The sequence below is a fragment of the Entelurus aequoreus genome, linkage group LG06 (genome assembly GCF_033978785.1).
Source record: "Entelurus aequoreus isolate RoL-2023_Sb linkage group LG06, RoL_Eaeq_v1.1, whole genome shotgun sequence".
In the NCBI taxonomy this organism is placed as follows: domain Eukaryota; kingdom Metazoa; phylum Chordata; class Actinopteri; order Syngnathiformes; family Syngnathidae; genus Entelurus; species Entelurus aequoreus.
The window spans coordinates 47,708,031-47,729,883 of NC_084736.1; the positions used below are offsets into that span (position 1 = coordinate 47,708,031).

At 38.7% G+C, this 21,853-nt stretch overlaps 1 protein-coding gene across 6 annotated transcripts in view; it reads left to right on the top strand.

Annotated features, from left to right (window-relative positions):
- Window positions 1–21,853, top strand: part of pip5k1bb (phosphatidylinositol-4-phosphate 5-kinase, type I, beta b) — a 93,264-nt gene that overhangs the window by 48,283 nt on the left and 23,128 nt on the right. For all 6 annotated transcript variants that reach the window (XR_009826561.1, XM_062050889.1, XM_062050887.1 and 3 more), the window contains exons 6-9: window positions 676–828; window positions 4,515–4,814; window positions 19,365–19,567; window positions 19,764–19,847. Coding sequence is in view for 5 of the 6 variants with exons in the window: in XM_062050889.1 (XP_061906873.1) it covers window positions 676–828; window positions 4,515–4,814; window positions 19,365–19,567; window positions 19,764–19,847 (740 nt within the window). In the remaining variant the exon portion in view is untranslated. The remainder of the gene's footprint in view (window positions 1–675; window positions 829–4,514; window positions 4,815–19,364; window positions 19,568–19,763; window positions 19,848–21,853) is intronic.

Here is a 21,853-nt window from a genome sequence, read left to right on the forward strand (position 1 = left end):
TCAGTAATCCATTAGACTACATTTCTTACAAATATCATCCCAGGATGACGAGGAATAGCTAAACATGCATAGCCACACTACACATTGTAGTAGTAGACTTAGACTTAGAGACTTAGACTTCCTTTTATTGTCATTCAAATTTGAACTTTACAGTACAGATAAGAACTACATTTCATTGCATTAGCTCATTGTAGTGCAGGATAAAAGAGCAATAAGGTGCAGATATTAATAAATAGATTACTGTACAGATAAATATATTGCACTTTTGCATATGCATACACGTTTATGGATGTATGTTATATTGTCTTTATATTCCAGCGAGTTAATCCGTTTTTGCGGGGAATTGAGGGGATTATTATGATGCGTTCAAGAGTCTTATGGCCTGAGGGAAGAAGCTGTTACAGAACCTGGAGGTTCTGCTACGGAGGCTGCGGACCCTCTTTCTAGAGTCCAGCATTCAAAACAGTAGTAGCTACAGCTCTTAAATGTAAACAAAGATGGATGGATTGATACAAATATCGACAGTAACGATACCAAGAAGTATGGTATCAGGTCAATACCACAGTGACTAGATCGTTATTACATAAACCGGACCTCAAACTCATCAAACACCTTTAGAAAAAACTTGGTCAGCCACGTTTATTTGTGTATTGTTTATGTTTTGTCTTTCCTCAGTACTCACTTGTCAATGAGCCTTTGATCGAGCTGACCAACCCTGGAGCCAGTGGATCTCTCTTCTACTTGACCTCTGATGACGAGTTCATCATTAAAACAGTCCAGCACAAGGAGGCCAAATTTCTTCAGCGATTACTCCCTGGATACTATATGGTGAGTCATATAATCAGTTTATGTGTTCAGAAATAACTGATCAACCAAAATGGTCTTTATCTAGTATTTAAACCATAAAGGAACAATTGGTACAACTATTAGGTTAAAGGTATTGGACACTGACTGAGTTGTACTGAGGAGAAAGATCACCTACTATAATATATATGACATAAAAGGAAAGACCGCACTTTGCCCGGACATGGGACACCGGGGCCTCACCCTACAAAGCCACACAGGCTCTTTGAGAGGGTTATATCCCTATACATTCAGGTCGTGGAAAGGGTCTTGACTGTCGTGCATATACCCCAAACAGCAGGGAGGTGCTGGAGAGTATCCCCACTGGTGACTCTGTAGTTCTACTGGGAGACATCAACGGCCATATTGGCAACGACAGTGTGACCTGGAGAGGCGTGATTTGGAGGAACCGCCTCCCTGAACTAAACCTGTGTTATGTTAATGGGATTCTGTGTTAACCACAGTTTGGCCAAAACAAACATGTTTGAACATAAGGATGTCTATAGGTGCACCTGACAACGGGAATACTTAGGCTTCAGGTCTGTGATTGATTTTGTATAAGTATCATTAGACCTGCGTTCGCATGTTTTGGGTATACGGGTAAAGACAGGCTGAGCTGACAACTGATCACGACCTGGTGATGAGTTGAATAAGGTGACGGGGGAGGATGTCGGACAAACCTGGTAGACCTAAAGTATGTGTGTCGTCTGTGATTGATTTTGTATAAGTATCATCAGACCTGCGTTCGCATGTTTTGGGTATACGGGTAAAGACAGGCTGAGCTGTCAACTGATCACGACCTGGTGATGAGTTGAATAAGGTGACGGGGGAGGATGTCGGACAAACCTGGTAGACTTACTGTATGTGTGTCGTCAGGGTGTGCTGAGAACGTTTGGCTGAGTTTACTGTTCAAGTTTTCAACTTGAACCCTCGGTAAAGCTTTGCCTGCATCCCGGGGAAGGCCGAGGTTATTGAGTCCGAATGTGCAATATACTGTGGCCTTCATTGCTGAGGCGGCCGATCGGAGCTGTGGTCGCGACTCGCGAGGTGGTGGCAATCTTCGAACCTGATGGTGGACACCAGAGGTTAGGGAGGACGTAAAGCTAAAGGAGTCTTACTGAGCATGGATGGCTTGTGGGACTCTGGAAGCAGCTGACTGGTACAGACAGGCTAGATGGCATGCAGCTTTGGCAGTAGTTGAAGCATACACTTATGTGGTTGTGTGGTAAGCAATGGAGCACGACTTTGGCCTTTGAAGAGGTTCTGACACCTCAGAAAGGAAAGCAGTGTCCAGTCCACACCTTTGAGGCCCTTTTCAACCATATACCTTCTGTAGAGTAGCACAGGAGGCCGAGGATACGAACACAGGCATACCTACCACCGGGACTGAGGTTGCTGAGGTAGTCAAAAACCTCAGTGGCAAAGCACAGCGGGTGAATGAGTTTTGGTTTTGTGAGTCCAGGATGTTGTTGGACTATCTTGGTTGACGCATCTCTTCAACATTGCGTGGAAGTCAATAACAGTATCTCTGAATTGGCAGACTGGGAAGTTAATCCTCCTTTTCAGGAAGGGAAACTTGACAGGTTCAGCCACCCTAGTCACTGCTGTTCTGTCCTTGGGCACATTCATACACCACACTGGTGTATGAATGTTTGGTGGTGGTCGAGAAACTGCAAATTGGCAGCGATGTTTTCTAGGCTGAGGCAGCTCTGGTTATAAATGTAGCTTACCACCATCAATGTGCGGATATTGAGTGAATTATTTTTTCTTGGTGTCACACGCTTTGAGTCACGAGAAAAAAGTGCCATACACATCCATTATTATTATACACCTTAGAGCAGACCTGGGCAAATTAAGGCCCGGGGGCCACATGCGGCCTGTTAAGCTTTTCAATCTGGCCCGCCGGAAATTTCCAAATAATTTGTTTTAGATCTTTAAGATGGAAAGTGTAGCTGCCATTATGATGTTTTCAAATTACCATAAGTCTTGAACTATACAAAGTATTTCAATGGTTGGAATCGGTGCTTTTGCATAATCTCACCAAATCACCAAACACCAAAATGATTCCCGAACGCAGCCACCGCTGCTGCTCACTGCTCCCCTCACTTCCCAGGGGGTGGAACAAGGGTATGGGTCAAATGCAGAAGGTAATTTCACCACACCTCGTGTGTGTGTGACTATCAGTGGTACTTTAACTTTAATATACTAGTTACTATGTTAATCTAATTAGTTACTATGGTATTCTAATGAGTTACTATGGTATGCTAATGAGTTACTATGGTAATGTAAGTCACAGCAGCTCAGACGAGGCACCAAGCAGTGTGGGTGGGGAGCGTTTCCACAGAGTGTTTCCAGAGCGGCCAGCCTGAAATGAAGGAGATTTTTACAACAAAGTTGTAAAGTTTAGTGATGAATCAGATTGTAGGAGGTTTTTTTTTTTTACCCTTCACGTTCATATTTCGTTGTTTGTTGTATTTTTGTTGCATTTCGCTTGATTGTAAAATATGTCAATCGAGAGGGGGTGTGACGTTCATATGTCAATATTCAGTGTTTTATCTGTCATAGTTAATATTGTAAACCCCACATTCTTTATTTTTACGTACATTCTGGGTGTCTCATTCAGTAAAAAAAGTTGAAATTCCATTCCGTTTTTAAGATGGTCTTTCATAACGTTAGCTTGCTGACATGCTAACATCAGCATGTTAACTTTTTGAGCTAGTTTTGCAACCGTTGACACCTAGTCATATAACTTGATATGTGACATTTGTTAACTGTTATCATGCAAACGATAGCATGCTGGCAATTTAACTTAAGCAAGCTAAGTATTTCATCTAATTTTACACTTTTTTCGAGAGTCATATAACTTAGTATATGAAACATGCTAACTGTTATTATTAACGTTTGCACACATTTTAAATGTTAGCATTTTAATGTAAGCCTGCTAACATTTTAGGCTAGCTGTGTAGCTAATTTTGTACAGTTACACATTAAACTCTCGGATTCAGACACTCGGCACCATCTTAAAAGTACTGCGGCTTCCGACGACCCCCGGCCAGAGGTCCAGGGCACAGATAGCAGGCCCATCAAAATTTCAGCGGGAATTTTCTAATTATTATTATTATTATTATTATTATTATTATTATTATTATTATTATTGTTATTATTATTATTATAGGAGGGTGTGTTGTAACTACAAGGGGATCACACTCCTCAGCCTCTCTAGGAAGGTCTACTTTAGAGTGCTAGTGGGACTGGTAAAGTGAGCGCTCAGCCGGAAGGGTTGATATATGTTCCTACCCTCACCTATGGTCAGGAGCTCTGAGTAGTACCGAAAGAGCATGATCTTGAATACAAGTGGCCGAAAGAAGTTTCCTCCACAGGGTGGATGACCCAGATAAGCGGAAGAAGAAAAACGGATGGATAGATAATCTTTGTATAAGTAAAACCTACTGTATAAATTAATTATTTTTGGACCAAACAGGATATTTAGTAGGTAATGTTAGAGCTCTGGTACTAATGTTCCTTTTGGTCACATATTTATTATATACATTTATATTCTATTCTAAGATGAGACAATATTTATTTCAAGACATGATTAAATGTACATTTTGTACATTTATTGCTTTCTGTTGCTTTTACTGTAATCTTTCCTGGTGTCTTTTGCCTCCCAGAACCTGAACCAGAACCCACGCACCTTACTCCCCAAATTTTATGGACTGTACTGTATCCAGTCAGGAGGCATCAACATCCGACTGGTGGTGATGAACAACGTGCTGCCTCGCTCCGTTAAAATGCACCACAAATACGATCTGAAAGGATCCACATACAAGAGACGAGCATCCAGGAAGGAGAGAGAGAAGGCTTGTCCCACCTTCAAAGATCTGGACTTCGAGGACTTGCACGAAGAAGGGCTTTACTTTGACACAGAAACGTACAACAACCTGATGAAGACTCTGCAGAGAGACTGCCGGGTAGGTGAAAGGCCCTTAAGTGAAATGCCACAGTAGAAGGAATGTTGACCTGGGTATCAGATGATTTTTTTTATCATTATCTCGATGAGAATTCCTTCCAAGACAAGTAACTTCTGGTAAAATGCCATTCCTTCCTGCTTTCACGACATTTGACTACATCAGTCTGGTGACATCTTATCCCGTTGCTGCCTGTGGGAACAAAAGTATAAAATTCATGCAGTGGGAAATGTTAATGCCACATGGAAAACATGGTGTAAATACAATTTAAAGTTTGATATCCTCTTTAAAAAAAAGTTAACTTAATTGAACGCAATATGTAAATACATTTGAGAAAATAACAGCCCGAAAGGATATTTCCGGAAAGGGGCTTGGTATTCACAGGGCGCATAATACATACTTTGTCTTTTGTGACATCAACACCCGATTATCCCTTTCTATAAAGCAGCGGACAATTTGATTAGCCAAATTTAGAACTCTCTTAAGCAGCGACACCTGAATTATTAGTTTGCTTTTGCACTATATAGAATAAAATAAAAAAATCTGTATTCAAACTTTAAAGGGGAAACTGCACTTTTTTAAAATTTTGCCTATCATTCACAATCCTTATGAGAGACAAGATGCATGTCTTTTTTTTTATGCATTCTAATGCGTAAATGGACTTAAGTCAGCTAACAATATAATCAATGGGAACTCCTCTATTGCATGAAACCCAGTAAAAAATGTACAAAAAGCGCCAACAATATACTCCATTCACATTTTGTGACCTGAATATTAACCAATTATCAGTGATTTTGTTACTATAAGTGCAGAGATGTAACTAGTCTATGCTGGTATATTGACATCAGCCGGTGAGCTGCTGGGTTGCCTGTTCGCTTGTGAAAGTTAATTCTAAATTATAAATCATGCCTCTCATCTGGATAGTATAAGGTTGTGGCCATAAACCAAGAAGTTGGTAAACTTTGACAGCCAACTCAGGCCTTGAGATGGCAAGAAAGACACGGAAAGACAATTGTTTTGCACCCCCAATTTTATTTCTTTTTTGCCTTTTGAGGACTGATTAATTCTTCATCTGAACAGGAATATATGAGCTTTACATTGGTCAGGGAGAGCAGACTTTGAGCAGTAAGTGTTTGATTTATTATGTTTGTTGTCTCATAAAGTCTGCATGTGGATTTGTCAGTGTTGACAGGAAAAAGAAAATGTTGTGGTGCATCTCTGAAATTAATGCACCGCCGTATGCTTAAAATTAGCAAAAATACGGAAATATTACATGTTAAATGAACGTGCCTCTTACTGCATACTGAGAGTGTGTATCTAAAACTTTGATGGAGGTTTTTTGAGAGATTAAGAGGCGGACTAGAGAGACTCTAATTGGCTCCATTGTTAGCTGACTTTCTTGCGTTTGAGTTAGACTGCATTAAAAAAGAAAAACATATGTGTACTTGTTTTACTTAAGGACAAAAAAGTGCAGTTCCGCTTTAAAAGCAATTGTACAAAAGTCAATGCTATGTATGTAAAAAGAACAAGCTTGAACTAGTTGTTTCTTTTTTAGCTTTTCATAACTTGTTCTTAATATTTTATTCATGTCTTAATGATTGTATTACAAATCTATTATTCAAAATAGGTATTACCTCCAGCTAGTTTAAAATGGTGAGGTGAGATTGAGATTAGCAATATTATGCAAGCACTATGAAAATGAACTGACGCCTGTGCCGAGGAAACATTTTATTGATAAAAGTCCAGATCAAGAAAATATAATGTCACTTTCGCTTTCCATATTCATCAGTCCGCTTGCATTGGGACACTGATCCATCATAACCAGCAGGTGGAGCTGTGGTGAAAAAAGTTTTCTTTTTGGGCAGTTGGCAACATGCATTACTACTATATCTAGGTTTTGTTCTGTTTTCTCCCTCAAAACAGTCAATGATTAGGATTGTTTTGCCTTAATGGTGTTCCACTGAGCTACCATTTTAGTTTTAGGTTTGTTTTTATTTAGGCTTATGTGATTGGGAAGTCATTGTGGGTTCAGTCTCAGAACACAGTTTTGCCCTGAGTTATTTGCTTTGTTTCACCAATTACATCTTGGCAGACGTGGTAGCGTGAGAGACACGGGGGTCAGTTCATAGCCGTGCATTCCTTTGTGCGTAGGCCAGGTGAAGCTACGATACAATATGTGTGTGGGTGTTGGTTAAAGTTTAATAGGTAGTTTAATTTGACATGCGTGACGGTGATTCAGCCTTTAACTGATTTTAGGGGCTGCTTAATTGTCTGAAACAGCATGGTTCCTTTTTAATATCCGCGTGTAGTCTGGGAAGGATAGCAAACATTTTTAAGCACTAACTTGCAACAGCATCACAACCAGGAATTACACATCCAATTATTATTCATTATTAATTGGATGTCAGGAATACACACTACACAACTGCCAAAACGACACCAAATGAAAATGCACTTTAACACACAATTAGGGCAGGGTATGATTCACGTTGTTATTACGATGACAATTTCTAACCTGTTGTTCCTCGTTTATATTCTAATGAATGCATTTTACTCCATTGCATGACATAGATTTTCACATTTTCACTAGATATTAGTGACAAAACTAAGTAGAGTTTGCACTAAGGTACAGTGCTATGTAAATTTGGTTTACATGTCAGGTAACAGACAATCCCCTCATTGTTGTTGTTCCCTAGGATTTGTGTGCAAACAGGTGTGAAGCCACGGTTTCCTTCCCACCTATTAAGTCAAACAACCTTGGGAGTCAACCAAGGTCCTGTGTGTTGGTCAATATGTATACGACTGTTGTAAGACGACTCCTTAAGCTTATGACTTTCCCATGGATCATTAACTGTCATGCTGACTTTGTCCACATTCTTTATTTTTTTTGGAATGTTTTCAAGCCAGGATGACATCCTCCCATACTGCTGAGTCAGTGTTTTCTTAAAGCTTAACCTAACATGCTACCAGCCTTCCACGCACGCACACACATACACGGCTGGTAGCCACCCAGATCCATCATCTGTGTCATGCACATTTTGTACACAATCTGATCAATTCATTCAAGTCAAGAGTTGTATAAAAAAATATTAAGCTGTATAAAAAAATATTGCCTTTGAAAAACAAAGCTAATAATTAATGGTCGCCAATGACCAAAATATATCCCACCTGGACATCTTTTATACAATACACAAGTCAATGTAAACACTGTTGTAGTCGTACCTCATTTATCGTAACTAATTGGTCCCAGGGATGACTGTGGTAGACCAATTTCTGCAAGTAGGAATATTCTTATAGCAGCACTAAGTAACTTTTCAACCTTCATAAAATATTTTCGTAACTTTTGAGATGATGCATCGACTTACAAATAGTTGAATGACACCTCTGTCATGGCCTGAGTGGGTCTGTATCGCTTTTAGTGGCACTTAGCAACCTTGAGGGAGGGTGGCAGGAAACCTGCCACACAGAAAACTACTAATGTGCTGACTTGCTTTACGGCATACGTCACTCCCCCTTCCCCTATTCACTAATAAGACGGAAGTCGATGCAAACGTCTACGTGCAAGCGTCTTATTTGTACTGGGAAGTCAGATATTCCGGGTTCCTAGTCAGAATTTCAACTGGAATTCCCTTCGTGGTCGGATTTCCAACTCAGATACTCGGAGTATTCTCACTACCGCCGAGTGTGTTTTAAAGATGTTTTTAATATCGTTTTTAATATTGTTTTTAATATTGTTTTTAACATGGCTGTGCAGCACTTTGGAAACATTCTTGTTGTGTAAATGTGCTATATAAATAAAGTGGATTGGATTGGATTGGATTGGCTGCTATGGATGTGAAAAATAATATTCGCTTCTATAATATTTGTTATTAGCACTTCTGATTAGCTTTTGTTGCAGTAAATAAACAATGTATTTTTGTATGGTAATGTCACTGTAGTGCAGACCTGGGCATTCTGCGGCCCGCGGGCCGCATCCGGCCCTTTGTGCGTCCCTGTCCGGCCCGCGTGAGGCCAATTATAAATTACAAAATAAATTTAAAAAAGTATATATGTCGAGTGTGCAATACAACGGTGCTGCTTTTGTTTTGAAAATCGTTATTTGTATTACTTCCGTGTGGACGTATGCGTGTGCGTGATTGTGAGTGAATGTGAACAGCTGCAATCACAAATTACAAAATAAAGTTGAAAAAACATCTATGTCGTGCGCGCAATACAACTGTGCTGCTTTTATTTTGAAAAGTATTATTTATGGGCGTGTGTAACCTGCGAGTGAAGGTGCACATGCAACGACAAGTGATGCACGGTTTACACCCGAGACGCTAAAAAGAGAAAAGTTGATAAAGAATGGCATGTTTTCAACAAGACATGAACTGCAAAGCAACGTTCCCTGTAAGGTGCGCACCTGCGCAAATGTGCACTGCTCAAGCGTCCGCTGCGCGCAGCAAATATATGCCGCGCACCAAATCAAATCCCATCTGAATTCTAAACAAAATAAACATATTTATTCTATGTAATTTTGCAATGCAACTTTGAGTGACAGTGACAACAAGCGGCCCTAACGGTGTTCGTCAACACCGTTCAATTGAACACCGTTCAATTATTGTAACGTCTATCGAGATGCTTCGAGGACAGGAATTATATCGATCACTTTATTGGGCAAAACTGTTTATATTCGGACATAACCACACCAAAAACATGAGTAAAACACTTCTATCTCGAAAAACTAGTCATTTTCTGCCGTACAAACCAGGCCAAAACCAACTTGTCATCTGTCACCAACACGCGTAGCACTAAACCACTGGTGCGTTTATGGCCACACAAAAAGTCGGACAACTCAAACACCACACAAAGTTACACTATGACTCCTCAGTCATACGTGTGCTTATTTTACTGTCATTTATTATTAATGTTAATTTATATTAGTCATGGAATGCTGTTACACACCCTATGTTGAAGTATTACTATTATTATTAATTATTATTATTATTATTATTATTATTCTTTATCTTACGGTATATATCAAAAATAATATTGAGCAACATTTTATTGAAATATTGTCGATGTGGCCCTCCAGCAGTGCTCGGGTAGCTCATGCGGCCCCCGGTAAAAATTAATTGCCCACCCCTGCTGTAGTGTAAACTGCATTTATTTCATGTGGTAATAAGTACGTTGCTAGAAATAGCGTCTGTGTTTTCTCTTCGTCCGTGTTTGAAGGTTGCAGAAAGAGTGCATATTTTCCCATAAGTTGTTTGTATTCAACAACTTGTATGCTGCTTTGGCTCTGTTCCTGCTAAACTAGTAAGTGATTTCCGATGCTCACATCAAAATGCTAATGCTGGCTATCAGAAATTTACGTGATAGCACAAAATAGCCACCAGCTTGATAGTTTGCAGTTCCACACTGACATAACCAACAAACTCAAAAGTACTGCATATAAGAAAAAACAATGCGATGACTGCAAACTGCAAATATAAAGTTTGAGTAAAATATGTAGGTTACGGCTGTGGAAAGATAAGTAATACTGAATCGTTGTGGTATTATCGTGTCAGTTTGTATGTATGCGACCGTAGTTAAGACACCCTGCGCTGGTCCTCGTGGAAAATGTGGTCTTCCTTCAGGCAAAACACTACCGCATTGGTTCACTGGTGCCGCTAAAATCAACCAAAACTGAAAGTTCTTAAGGGGGGGCTTTAATACATTGTATATTTTCATAGAGCATTAAAAAACTCCATCCATTTTCTACCGCTTATCCCTTTTGGGGTCGCGGGGGGCGCTGGAGCCTATCTCAGCTACAACTGTCTAAATCTTATCAACAAAGTCGCCTTACATTGTTTCACCCATAATAGTAGCCTGTAGTGCGTTCCACTGTAGATTACAGTACTCACTAGTAGCTCAGAGGATCCTCCCAAGTGTCATTGCTATGGCTGTCACCCGGCCATTATAACATGGCCACTACATGAAAATACAGGGTGTCCCAAAAAAATGAAATCATTTTAAAAGCAATTATCTAGCAATTATAAATGATAAATGGGTTATACTTGTATAGCGCTTTTCTACCTTCAAGGTACTCAAAGCGCTTTGACAGTATTTCCACATTCACCCATTCACACACACATTCACACACTGATGGCGGGAGCTGCCATGCAAGGCGCTAACCAGCAGCCATCAGGAGCAAGGGTGAAGTGTCTTGCCCAAGGACACAACGGACGTGACTAGGATGGTAGAAGGTGGGGATTGAACCCCAGTAACCAGCAACCCTCCGATTGCTGGCACGGCCACTCTACCAACTTCGCCACGCCGATGTAAAATTTTTTGGGATGGGATATCTTGTACTTTGTCACATCCTTGGTAAGTCCTCTAGGTTTAAAACTGGGCTTTCATTTGCTGAAATCACTGGCGTGAGTGCCAAACGTTGGCCAACTTGACAGTTGCAGCTACGACCATTAGCCTTGTTGTTAGCATTCTCTTTTGTTAGCATTGCGTGTCCCGCTATGTCATTCTACATTGCACTAAGTGGCGCGCCGAGTGCCATGGAGTCCTGGGTTGTCTCGCGTTTTTGTATTCTGACAATGCTCAGGCAAAAGGCTCATCAATGTGGAGATGTTATTGATGAGGCAGCAGTTGAAGATAAAGTGCATCAAAAAGTTGTTCTGCCAAAAGTTGTTCAACTTCATTGTCTTGTTGAAGATACCGCTGTGTTGTTGTTGTTTACCCTAAACCCGGAAACGGAAGTACCGCTTGGTGAATACATCTTTATCAATCGCCACAACATAATAGAAAATAATACATAATTACACTTCACTTAACTTAGGGCAATAATTTGTAGAATATTCTTTAAAAAAATCTGAAATATAGTGAAGCTGCAATATTTGAATCTCAATGTGTCGAGGGACGCCTGAACCGTAGATTGTAGTTGTACTTTCACCATTTGACAAATAAATACATTTAAGAGTTGACCAATTTGATGAATGTGTGGTACTAAAACTATGACCTGTTTCTTGGACAGAAATGAATAAACTGCAAGTTTTACAGATAAACAAACACTATGTTAAATTAACTTTTGACATTTGGGCCCTGTTCATAATGCGGATCAATTGTGATTTTTTTTGTGCCCATATGTGACCTGTATCAGATTTTTTTAATGTCAATGTGAACAGTACATCTCCAAATTTTTTAAATCGGACCCAGGCCTCTTTTGTATGTCGATTCAAATCAGATACACTGTATGTATCCGATGCAGCTGCAGTCTGAACGATCAGGTCGCGTTCATCCGACCAATAGGTCATCAAAAAGCGATAAGCATCATTATTCTTCTCAAAAATAGACAGTTTCAATATAAATAGTTGACAAATTCGCAGAACACAGGCAAAAATATGTTTTAGGACCTCCAACTACTCACCCACACAGTTTTGGGAGCAGACATGCAAGAGCCAAAAACTCTTGCTCTCCTCCTTCTTTATCTTCTACGAGCAAAAATTTGGTTCAGAATGTGTTCACTTTATTGCACAAAATCCTTGAAATCGCCACAAATGCGGCAGGACTGAGACCTACTAGAAGTGGAGCCATGTTTACTTCCGACACTGCAGCACATGTGACATCATGACATCATGTCTGCATGCGGGTCGGTTTGCATTCACATTAGACATCACACTTTTTTGTAATGTGTAACAGGTTACATAAAAAGGTTGGATTTGACAAAAAAATCTGAATTGGATATCCTACCCTGCATTGTGAAGTCTTGGATCATGTTCAGATAGTACAAATGCTATCTATTTTCCTTCATTATAATGATGTTATAAACAAATTTTTTTCTAGATTCAACTACCATGCATCAATTTTCTACCGCTTGTCCTATTAAGAGTGACAACTTAGTAGAGACTGTAATATCTTTAACAATGGAAAACTTTGTAGATGTCTGACTTTGCATTTCTAGTGTATTTTTAGTAATGGAATGGGAAAACATGATGTAATGTGTCAAATCCAAAAGACAAAAACTTTCCATTTCATGGTGCATGTATAGTATCAAACTATTGGAGGATGCAGAATGAGTTGCAGTACATTTTAGTTGTCTAAGACCAATCATATTTGTCAAAGCAGAATTTGTATTACAGACTAAAATTTGTGATTAGTAGAAGATGGATGGACGGTAGGAATGACGTGTGAATGCCCATGTGCGCAAACCGCTGAACCGCGTGAGCGAAACTGAAATGTTTGAATATCCAGGGCGAGTGGTGTGTGTGTATGTTGGAACGGGTCGAATCGGATGATTTTGTGGGATATGGAGTGGTTTGTATTTTGCCCTTTCATTTTCAATGGGGGAGAATTCCTGGTAATTCCCGGATTTGTGGAAAGGGAAAACATGTATTGCGTTCGATATATTGAAAGAGTAGTGTGTGTGTGTGTGTGGATGGTTTAAAGGTCGGAATCAGGTTTAAAAAATGTGTCAAATTTTGAGAATTTATGGCATTGTAGACTGTAAATATTATAGTCAAATATTCATTTGAATGGGAATTTTTGGAAAATGTGAAAATTTTGGGAAAATTGTGAATTTCCAGGACAATTGGGTTGGTGATGGAATTTTTGGAATCGGTAAAAAATGTTTGACTTAACAGTTTGAATTGAGAATGGGTATTCCGGAATTCCTGGAATTTCGGGAAAACCAGAAATTTGTACGAAAATAAAAATAGTGATGATGTCCCAACTAAGAAGAATGTTTTGAAGGTGGCATGGTCAAAAATGGTTGAAAAATGCGGCCTGAGAAAACTTTCCAGCATGAGGTGAAAATAGGGTTTTGGAAAAGCGGGAATTCCTGGAATTTTTGGGAACTTGGTAGTTTGATTGTCCTAGGTGAGATGAGTAGATGGTGGAACGGTTCGAATCGGTTGAGAAATGTGGGAATTGTGCAAGTTCAAAAAATGGCCCATTCATTTTTAATGGTAAAAATGACCCAGAAAACTGGGAATTCTGGGTAATCTGGGATATTTAAAAAAAATTTTGTGGGGCGCTCACGATTCCTGGTCGAGCCGAAAGTTTTGACTTTTGAACGGTTCCGATCGGTTGAAAACTGGGGCGGAATAATACCAGTTCTTTTGGTGTAGAATCTTATATGCTTGGGCATTCACACAATTATGCATGTGTCGATATCCCACAAGGTATGTTGATGAGCATATACTGTCTTATTAGCTATACATGTACTGTATTTATTACAGTACAGTATACATACGAGGCCAGCAGCTCTCACAGGCTGGCCACGGTTTTGTTGTTTTCACCGCTTCCTGTTCTCACCTCCTGAGCGGGAATCAAAATGCCCTCTAAGCAGAATGTGTGTGTCCATTTCCATGAGTAAGCAGCTCACCCCGTCAGCCCAGGAGAGGCTGCCGACCAAAACAGAGTGGGGAGGTCAGCGGCCGCCTAGCAACGAGGGGGCGAGGGGAGTGCAAGAAACCAGGAGAGGAGAACCTCTGTTGTCCATGGAATTGTATGTCGGGAAATATTGTATGTGAGCCAATTGTTCACAAATGAGCTGATATTTCTACCATATGTACGGATAACCATGCTTCTTTCCTCCTTTTAAGTCTCTTCTACATTACTGTGCAGCCCCTTGATAGTTTCCTATTGCCAAAACAATGCATGAATAATTCATATAGAATTTAATTGTACAGTCATTGAGTTTAAGGACAAATTATGCTTCAATGCAAGTAGATTGATCTACTTAAAGTGAACAGTAATTGTAATTAACATTCCCTTTAAATGTGGTTACTCCTGTGGCTACAATCCTATTCATCCTTTTACTATACTATTTATGTAATTATAAACCATTATTGTTTGCAGTACTTGTATCCCGCATAAACTTTTTAATGGGGTCAAACTATATCTGCCCCACAAAAGAAATTTCACTTTCATTTATCATTTGAGAAAACACAATCGCGTTTTGCCTTGTCGAGCATATCAAATTGTGTGTGCTTCCACTGAACTAGAGGCACGTTTCAACACGGAGTCCCAAATCTGATGAATAATGAATATCTATATTTTGCAGACATGTTCCAGGGATTGTATCTGTGCATGGTGTCAGCACATTCTCATATCCGTGGCTTCAGATAGGCCACGTTGGCTCCAGACCCAGTGAGACTTTAAGAATGTCATACATGTATTCAAATCCACTCCTTACTATTTGGATTAGCCTTCATTCTTCTAGTATTAAACACTTAAAAAAAATTATGAAATCATTTGGCCCAATGAAAAGGTGCATCATGACCTCAGTTCGTTGGTGCCGTGACCCGGATGATCATGAGAGTCTGGGAGATGTGTGTGATGAATGCTAGTTAGCTAAGTTGTGTGGAAAAAGTTTTTTCTCTCTATTATGCAAAAACTACTTTTCTTACATGTTGGTACCTGTTTTTGTGTATTTGGGATCCCCATAAGTCCCGGAATGCTAAAATCAAACCATAGATGCATGGCGGTGATATTTATTAAACAATCTTGCCTTCTTCCAAACGAGCCGTTTTGAATTTGAGACTTTAGTGACTCTGTTACATGAGACTTTAAGAATGTCAGCAATGAATTCATAACCGCTCCTTATTGTTTGGATCAGCCTTTCTTTTTCCAGTATTAAAACCTTTCAAGAATTATGGAATCATTTGGCCTAATAAAAGGATGGATAATGACAGCAGTTCGTTGGTGCCGTGACCCGGATGATTGTGAGGTATGGATGCCAGTTAGCTAAGTTGTGTGATAACATTATTAAAGGGGCTCAATTATGCAAAACCAACTTCTCATACATGTTGGTACCTGTTTTTGTGTATGTGGGATCCCCATAAGTCCCGGAAATCTAAAATCAGACCATGGAGGCATGGTGGAGATATTTATTAAACAATCGTGCCTTCTTCCAAACGAGCCGTTTCGAATTTGAGACTTTAGTGACTTAGTTACATGAGACTTTAAGAATGTCAGAAATGTACTCATATCCACTCCTTATTGTTTGGATCAGCCTTTCTTCTTCTAGAAATAAAACATTTCAAGAAGTATGGAATCATTTGGCCTAATATGAAAAAAAAGCTTAATGACCGCAGTTTGTTGGTGCAGTGACCCGGATGATCGTGAGGTATGGATGCTAGTTAGCTAAGTTACGTGCAAAATTTCTTTAAGGGGCTCCATTATGAAAAAACAACTTTTCATACATGTTGGTAACTGTTTTTCTGTATTTGGAATCCCCATAAGTCCCGGAAGGCTAAAATCAAATCATGGAGGCATGGCGGAGATATTTATAAAACAATCTTGCCACCTTCCAAACGAGCCGTTTGGAATTTCAGACAGTTACATGAGACTTGAAGAATGTCAGCAATTTATTCATATCCACTCATTGTTTGGATCAGCCTTTCTTCTTCCACGTTCAAGAAGTATAAAATCATTTGGCCTAATAAAAGGATGAATAATGACCAGCTATGTTCAAATTATCTTCTGAAAGCTATTTTTCATAGAACCATTAATATTGCTATCAGCAATACTTTTTGTCTGCTTCATCAGAACATTAGCATTATTCAAGTGCTGATATAACATGTCAGGGTTCCTGTTTGGTCCACTAATTTTAAAGACTACTCAAAGAAAGTGATAGTAAGCGGATGCTACCTAGCTTAGCTGTGCGCAAGAACATTAGAGGTAAACATCACTATACCCGATTGCTCGACTCATAGTTAGGGGGGTCTTGGATTTGAGCCCAGGCTTTTGCAGGGCTGGACCACAAGGGGTGACCACAGTTTATTGATGCCGTGACCCGGATGATCGTGAGATTTAGGGGGTTGTGTGTGATGGATAACAGTTTGCTAAGTTGTGTGATAAAACTTTTAAAGGAGCTTTATAATGCTCTTTTCATACCGGTTTGTACCCATTTTTGTGTATTTTGGGGTCCCCATATATACTGAAAATTTGAAATCAAAATAAGGAGGCATGGCAGATATGTTTTTGAAACAATTTTGCCTTCTTCCAAACAAGCCATTTGGAATTCAAGACGTATTTATGACTTATTTAGCCGTAATTACGTCAGCGGATATCTCCATATACCTGTATGGTAAAAGTTTACCCCAAGTGCTTTGCGCAGGTCTGCCATTTTTTTTTCAGTTGTAGTCTTAAGTTGTAGTGAATAAGTTCCTTATTTTTCTTGATTCTCTTGTTGGGCAGACTTGCTCGTACATGCGCATACATCCTAAAATCCTCCACTGCTGTCATTTTTAATAAAAACTAGCGTATTGTTCTAACTTATATCTGTCAGTAGACTCGATATGGAAGCGTTAAGACGCAGTTAAAGGCGACTTGTCCTGGAGGAGGATTTCGACACGTAAATAAGACCGCTTACAAAACAGCGCATTCTGAAGAGACGGTCAGAAAGCGGCTTGAAGATGGTTTGTAAAATAAAATCTATGCAAAATGTTCACCAAGAACCATCATTACATGTTATATAGACCATAAGGAAGGGTTTTAAATGTAGAAAAAATCATAATTAGACCCATTTAAGTAAACTTCACTACCCGATGCCTTAAGACAGAGGTGTCAGAGTCGTTTTCACTGAGGGCCACATCGCAGTTATGTTTGGCCTCAGAGGGCCGTTTCTAACAGTGAATAACTGTTATTACACAATTTGTTTAGGCATTTTATTAGTAGATTTTTTTTTTTTTTAAATGTGGTAAGTTGCAGTAATTTCATTTCAAAATGTAGTGTATATTACTGTAAATGGAAAAACTGTACTGCTGTTATGGTATAAAAAGGCAGCTCAGTTGCCAGAATTTTACTGTAAAATTTACTTTTTTTTTTTTTTCTGTAAATAAAAAATAAAAACATTTTACAGTAAAATTTTGGCACCTGAGCTGCTAGTTGTTGTTGCTTTTACCGCAAACCATCAACTGTAGATTTTTCGGTGTATTACTGTAAATGCCAAAACGGCACCACAGATTATTACAGTAAAAAAAAGTTTTTTTCATTTAGAGAAAAATGCTGTAAGAACCAGAGTAAATTTCACAATTTTACCATGAAATCTATTGCTACTTTTACATTGCACAATTTGATGCATAATTTGCTTTGAAATCATTATTAGTATTTATTTCTATACAAAAAATGGTTTGAATGTTTGATAATATATTTTTGCATAATTAGACAATTTTTAAGTTAACATAATTTGCCATTACATGGAGTACATTATAGAAAGAATACATTTAGTAAGAAAAGTTACAGTACTTTATTGATACATATTATTTCCAGGCTTTCAAGGGCCAAATTAAATGAAGTGGCGGGTCACATCTGGCCCCCGGGCCTTGAGTTTGACACCTGTGCCTTAAAAGACCCACTGTAGGTGCCTGGGTGCTCAACTCTGTCAGGGTGTTCTTATAGTTATACTTGGTTGCTATGGAAATGACAGAAGTACATCAACTGCATGTTTTTTTGAGGTCATGTTGCTACATATCATTGCTTTAATGCTGTAGCCAAATATTTACTTGTGTCATAGTGTTTTTATTTATAGCCAGAACCTAGAATTCTGTCCCCACACATATTAACCTAGTTTATGTTTTCAGCTTTCTTTTTTTTAGCTTTGCAAAACAAGCAAACACAGTAGTTTTCTTTGTGCTATTCCAGATTATGGGCCTGGGAAAGTCAAGACCGGGGCAACATGATGCCCCTACGTAGGCAGGCTTGTGTGTGCGCGCGTTGTTGGTCAACATGGCCGCTGTTTGAATAGACTGTGGGTGTTTGAGTGAAGGGATGCAAATCCTTGTTATGGAAAAAGGCAAAGCTTAAACAAAAGCACCGGTGTTATTTTTTTTTTGTGGTTTGGTGTTTGCATATGCAGTGTGTGACTTGCTCGTCAACAATGTGTTGTAGATGCCATCTTCGCGCTCCTGTTGTTGTCCTGCAACACAACAAGTGTTCACACAAATATTATAATTCTGTATACTGGCCTCAATGGACCAACATTTTAAGATTCTGTGCTATGACTTCTTTGAGTCATTGAGCAAACAGAGGGTGTTGACAAAGAAAGTGTGAATGACCAAGATAACAAAAAAATTGTTCCGCAATTTCTTTTTTTCTCGAACTTCCTCATACAGGCCTACAAATGACCTTCTCTTCTTGGAAACAGATTGATTGTTATCAACCATAACAGTACATTTCCTTTGGCTATAAACTAGGTCAGCAGCCTCACTGTGATGACGACAACTATACCTGGTTACCGTCATCACAGTTTACGGGTCAAACCTCAGCCTCTCCCCTACTTCACGTTTGGCTCAATGCTTGCTCTATTTTAGCTCCTTGAGCCAGCCAGCAGGAGACAAGATGTCGAGAGACTTTGGGAACTGGGTGAAAGGCTCCTCACACGGGTCAATGTGAAACACTTTGTGGAGAAACACCTTGTTTATTTTGCTGGAATTCCGGTTTGAACAGAAACTTCCTCCTCCAGCCTTTGAGGTGATGGATTAAAGGGTGTGCATAATTATGCCTGTTTTGGGAATAGCATGTTGTTCTGTGCATTCTACAATCATGCATGTACACTAAACTTTGATCTATTTGTAGGTTTTGGAGAGTTTTAAAATCATGGACTACAGCTTGCTGCTGGGTGTCCACGTCCTGGACCAGAATCAGAAAGAGGGTCCCGAGCAGGGCCAGGCAGCGGGGGACCGAGCCAGACCTGTGGCTCAGAGGGTCCTCTACTCTACCGCCTTGGAGTCCATCCAGGGGGACGGCAAGGCTGCTGAAGCCCTCACCACAGACGACACGTGAGTGGTCTCAGATGGAGAACACACACACACACACATTCTACTCACTGCTTATTAAGCCTTAATCTTTAGTTATACAAGAGTAGGTCCACCTTGCACAGGACACAGTAGAGGTCTATTACAAACACTGCCTTTCGTGTGTTTGAATAGTGCAGAAAGAAGTACTGTAACTCTTGTCTAATCTCCATGTCTTCAGAATGGGTGGCATCCCGGCCAAAACACACAAAGAAGAGAAGCTGCTCATCTTCCTTGGCATCATAGATATTCTACAGTCATACAGGTACAGTGCTTATTGTATTTGTAATATCTTGAACAAATACAATCAAACCTGTGTTTGCAGCCACCTTTCTATAAAAATAATGTTATCAACCTTGTCTTCAGCAGCCACCTGTATAATGTGGACATTCTTTTACATCCCAGAATCGTTTTCTTCCCTCTGTATAGTGGTCGCTAATAATAAAATGAGCTATTATTCATGATGTTCGAAGAGAAATCCCAGTTATTTGTTTACTCTTTTCAGAATAAACATGTTATGATTTTAATTGTTTTCCTGCAGAATATTTAATTGTAATAATTTGTTAAATAACTGCAGTTAACGATGACGCTCGCGGTCGACTTAAACCTGTTACGTGCGCACACATACAGGGCGGGCGGTGCTATATGTACTGCTCGTCAATGAGATTGCTTCCTCATTTGTTCTTAAACTGGGGATGGCACATGGACTTAAGCATAAAGTGAGCCTTAGATAAATGGGCTACTACAGCAAATTTTTTTGAGTCTTTTTGTCATCTATTTTGTTCAGTTTGGCCTTGGTATGTGTATATATATATATATATATATATATATATATATATATATATATATATATATATATATATATATATATATATATATATATATATATATATATGACATACCAAGGCCAAACTGAACAAAATAGATGACAAAAAGACTCAAAAAAATTTGCTGTAGTAGCCCTATATATATATATATATATATATATATATAATATATATATATATATAATATATATATATATATATATTATATATATATATATATATATATATATATATATATATATATATATATATATATACACATGTTTAAAATTGGAGCTTTAATACGAATACGCCTGTTTGCCTGTCAAGCGCTTAAACCGGTGCCGGCTTGCCTACAATCGGACGTGACGTCACATGCAACAAAGTTGTTAAAATATAGTATTGTTTGATTTTACGGATGGACTTCCGTACAGAAATTGGTACTCGTCCTTACTGACACCCAAAATGGCCGGCGACTTGTGTATGGTCTTTGACTTCTGTGCCTCCTGTCATGATGGACATGTGTACACATTTCTTGCAAGAAATGGTAAGTGAAGCCCTCAAAAAGGTTTTAGATTGGGGAATAACAATATTAATATTAGTAAAGTATAAAAATAGGAACATATAAACTAAATATCTCAAGAGATTAGGATTAGATATTACACTAATTTGTTTTGTTTACCTATAGCACAAAGCTTGCTATAGATTTAGATGTTTTGTTCAGATAGCCTAGCATATATTGATTGACCTTTATCTTTATTGGATGAATTATTGATATTATTGTCAGTAGGTGTGCTAATGTCCCGGAAGAAACAAGCATACGTGAATCTGCGGTGATAAATTCTTCTCCACGAGACTCTTTAAGTTTGGTTTACTGCCATAAGCCACAAAACGACTCTTTTGTTCCATTTTCTGTAATCCCATATTGATTTTTTTTTTCTTTGAGAGAGAAAAATTATGTCTGGGAAAAGTGTTGCTTGAAATGTTAGTGGCTGGTCGAGATCAATTAAATGTACCTGCAAACACACCATGGCAGCCCTTTTTGAAGTCTTAAAATAATTCCAAGTATGGTTATGGTTTGAGTTTATTTCTAACATGCATACAATTACAACATGATACATCAACATTTCCAGTTTCTCTTTTTAACATTTTCAGAAAGGAGTAGGAAGAAGCAGAGCTTATTTAATCTTACCCCTTTTTCATTACATAGCATTGGCTAACACTTTTGTTCACTTCCTATTTACAATATACTCCATAAATAACATTAAAATAATACAAATAAATAAATAGTGAAGTTGTATTTCTTATAGTAAGATAAATAATATTATAAATAAGTTCAGAATATTAATCATGGTTCTTCTTTTTTGTACTTTGTAAACACTTTGTTTGAACAGTTTCTTACATTAGATCATGTTAGTACATTGTTTGATTTATTTACTTAATCCATTCATAATTTAATTCCACA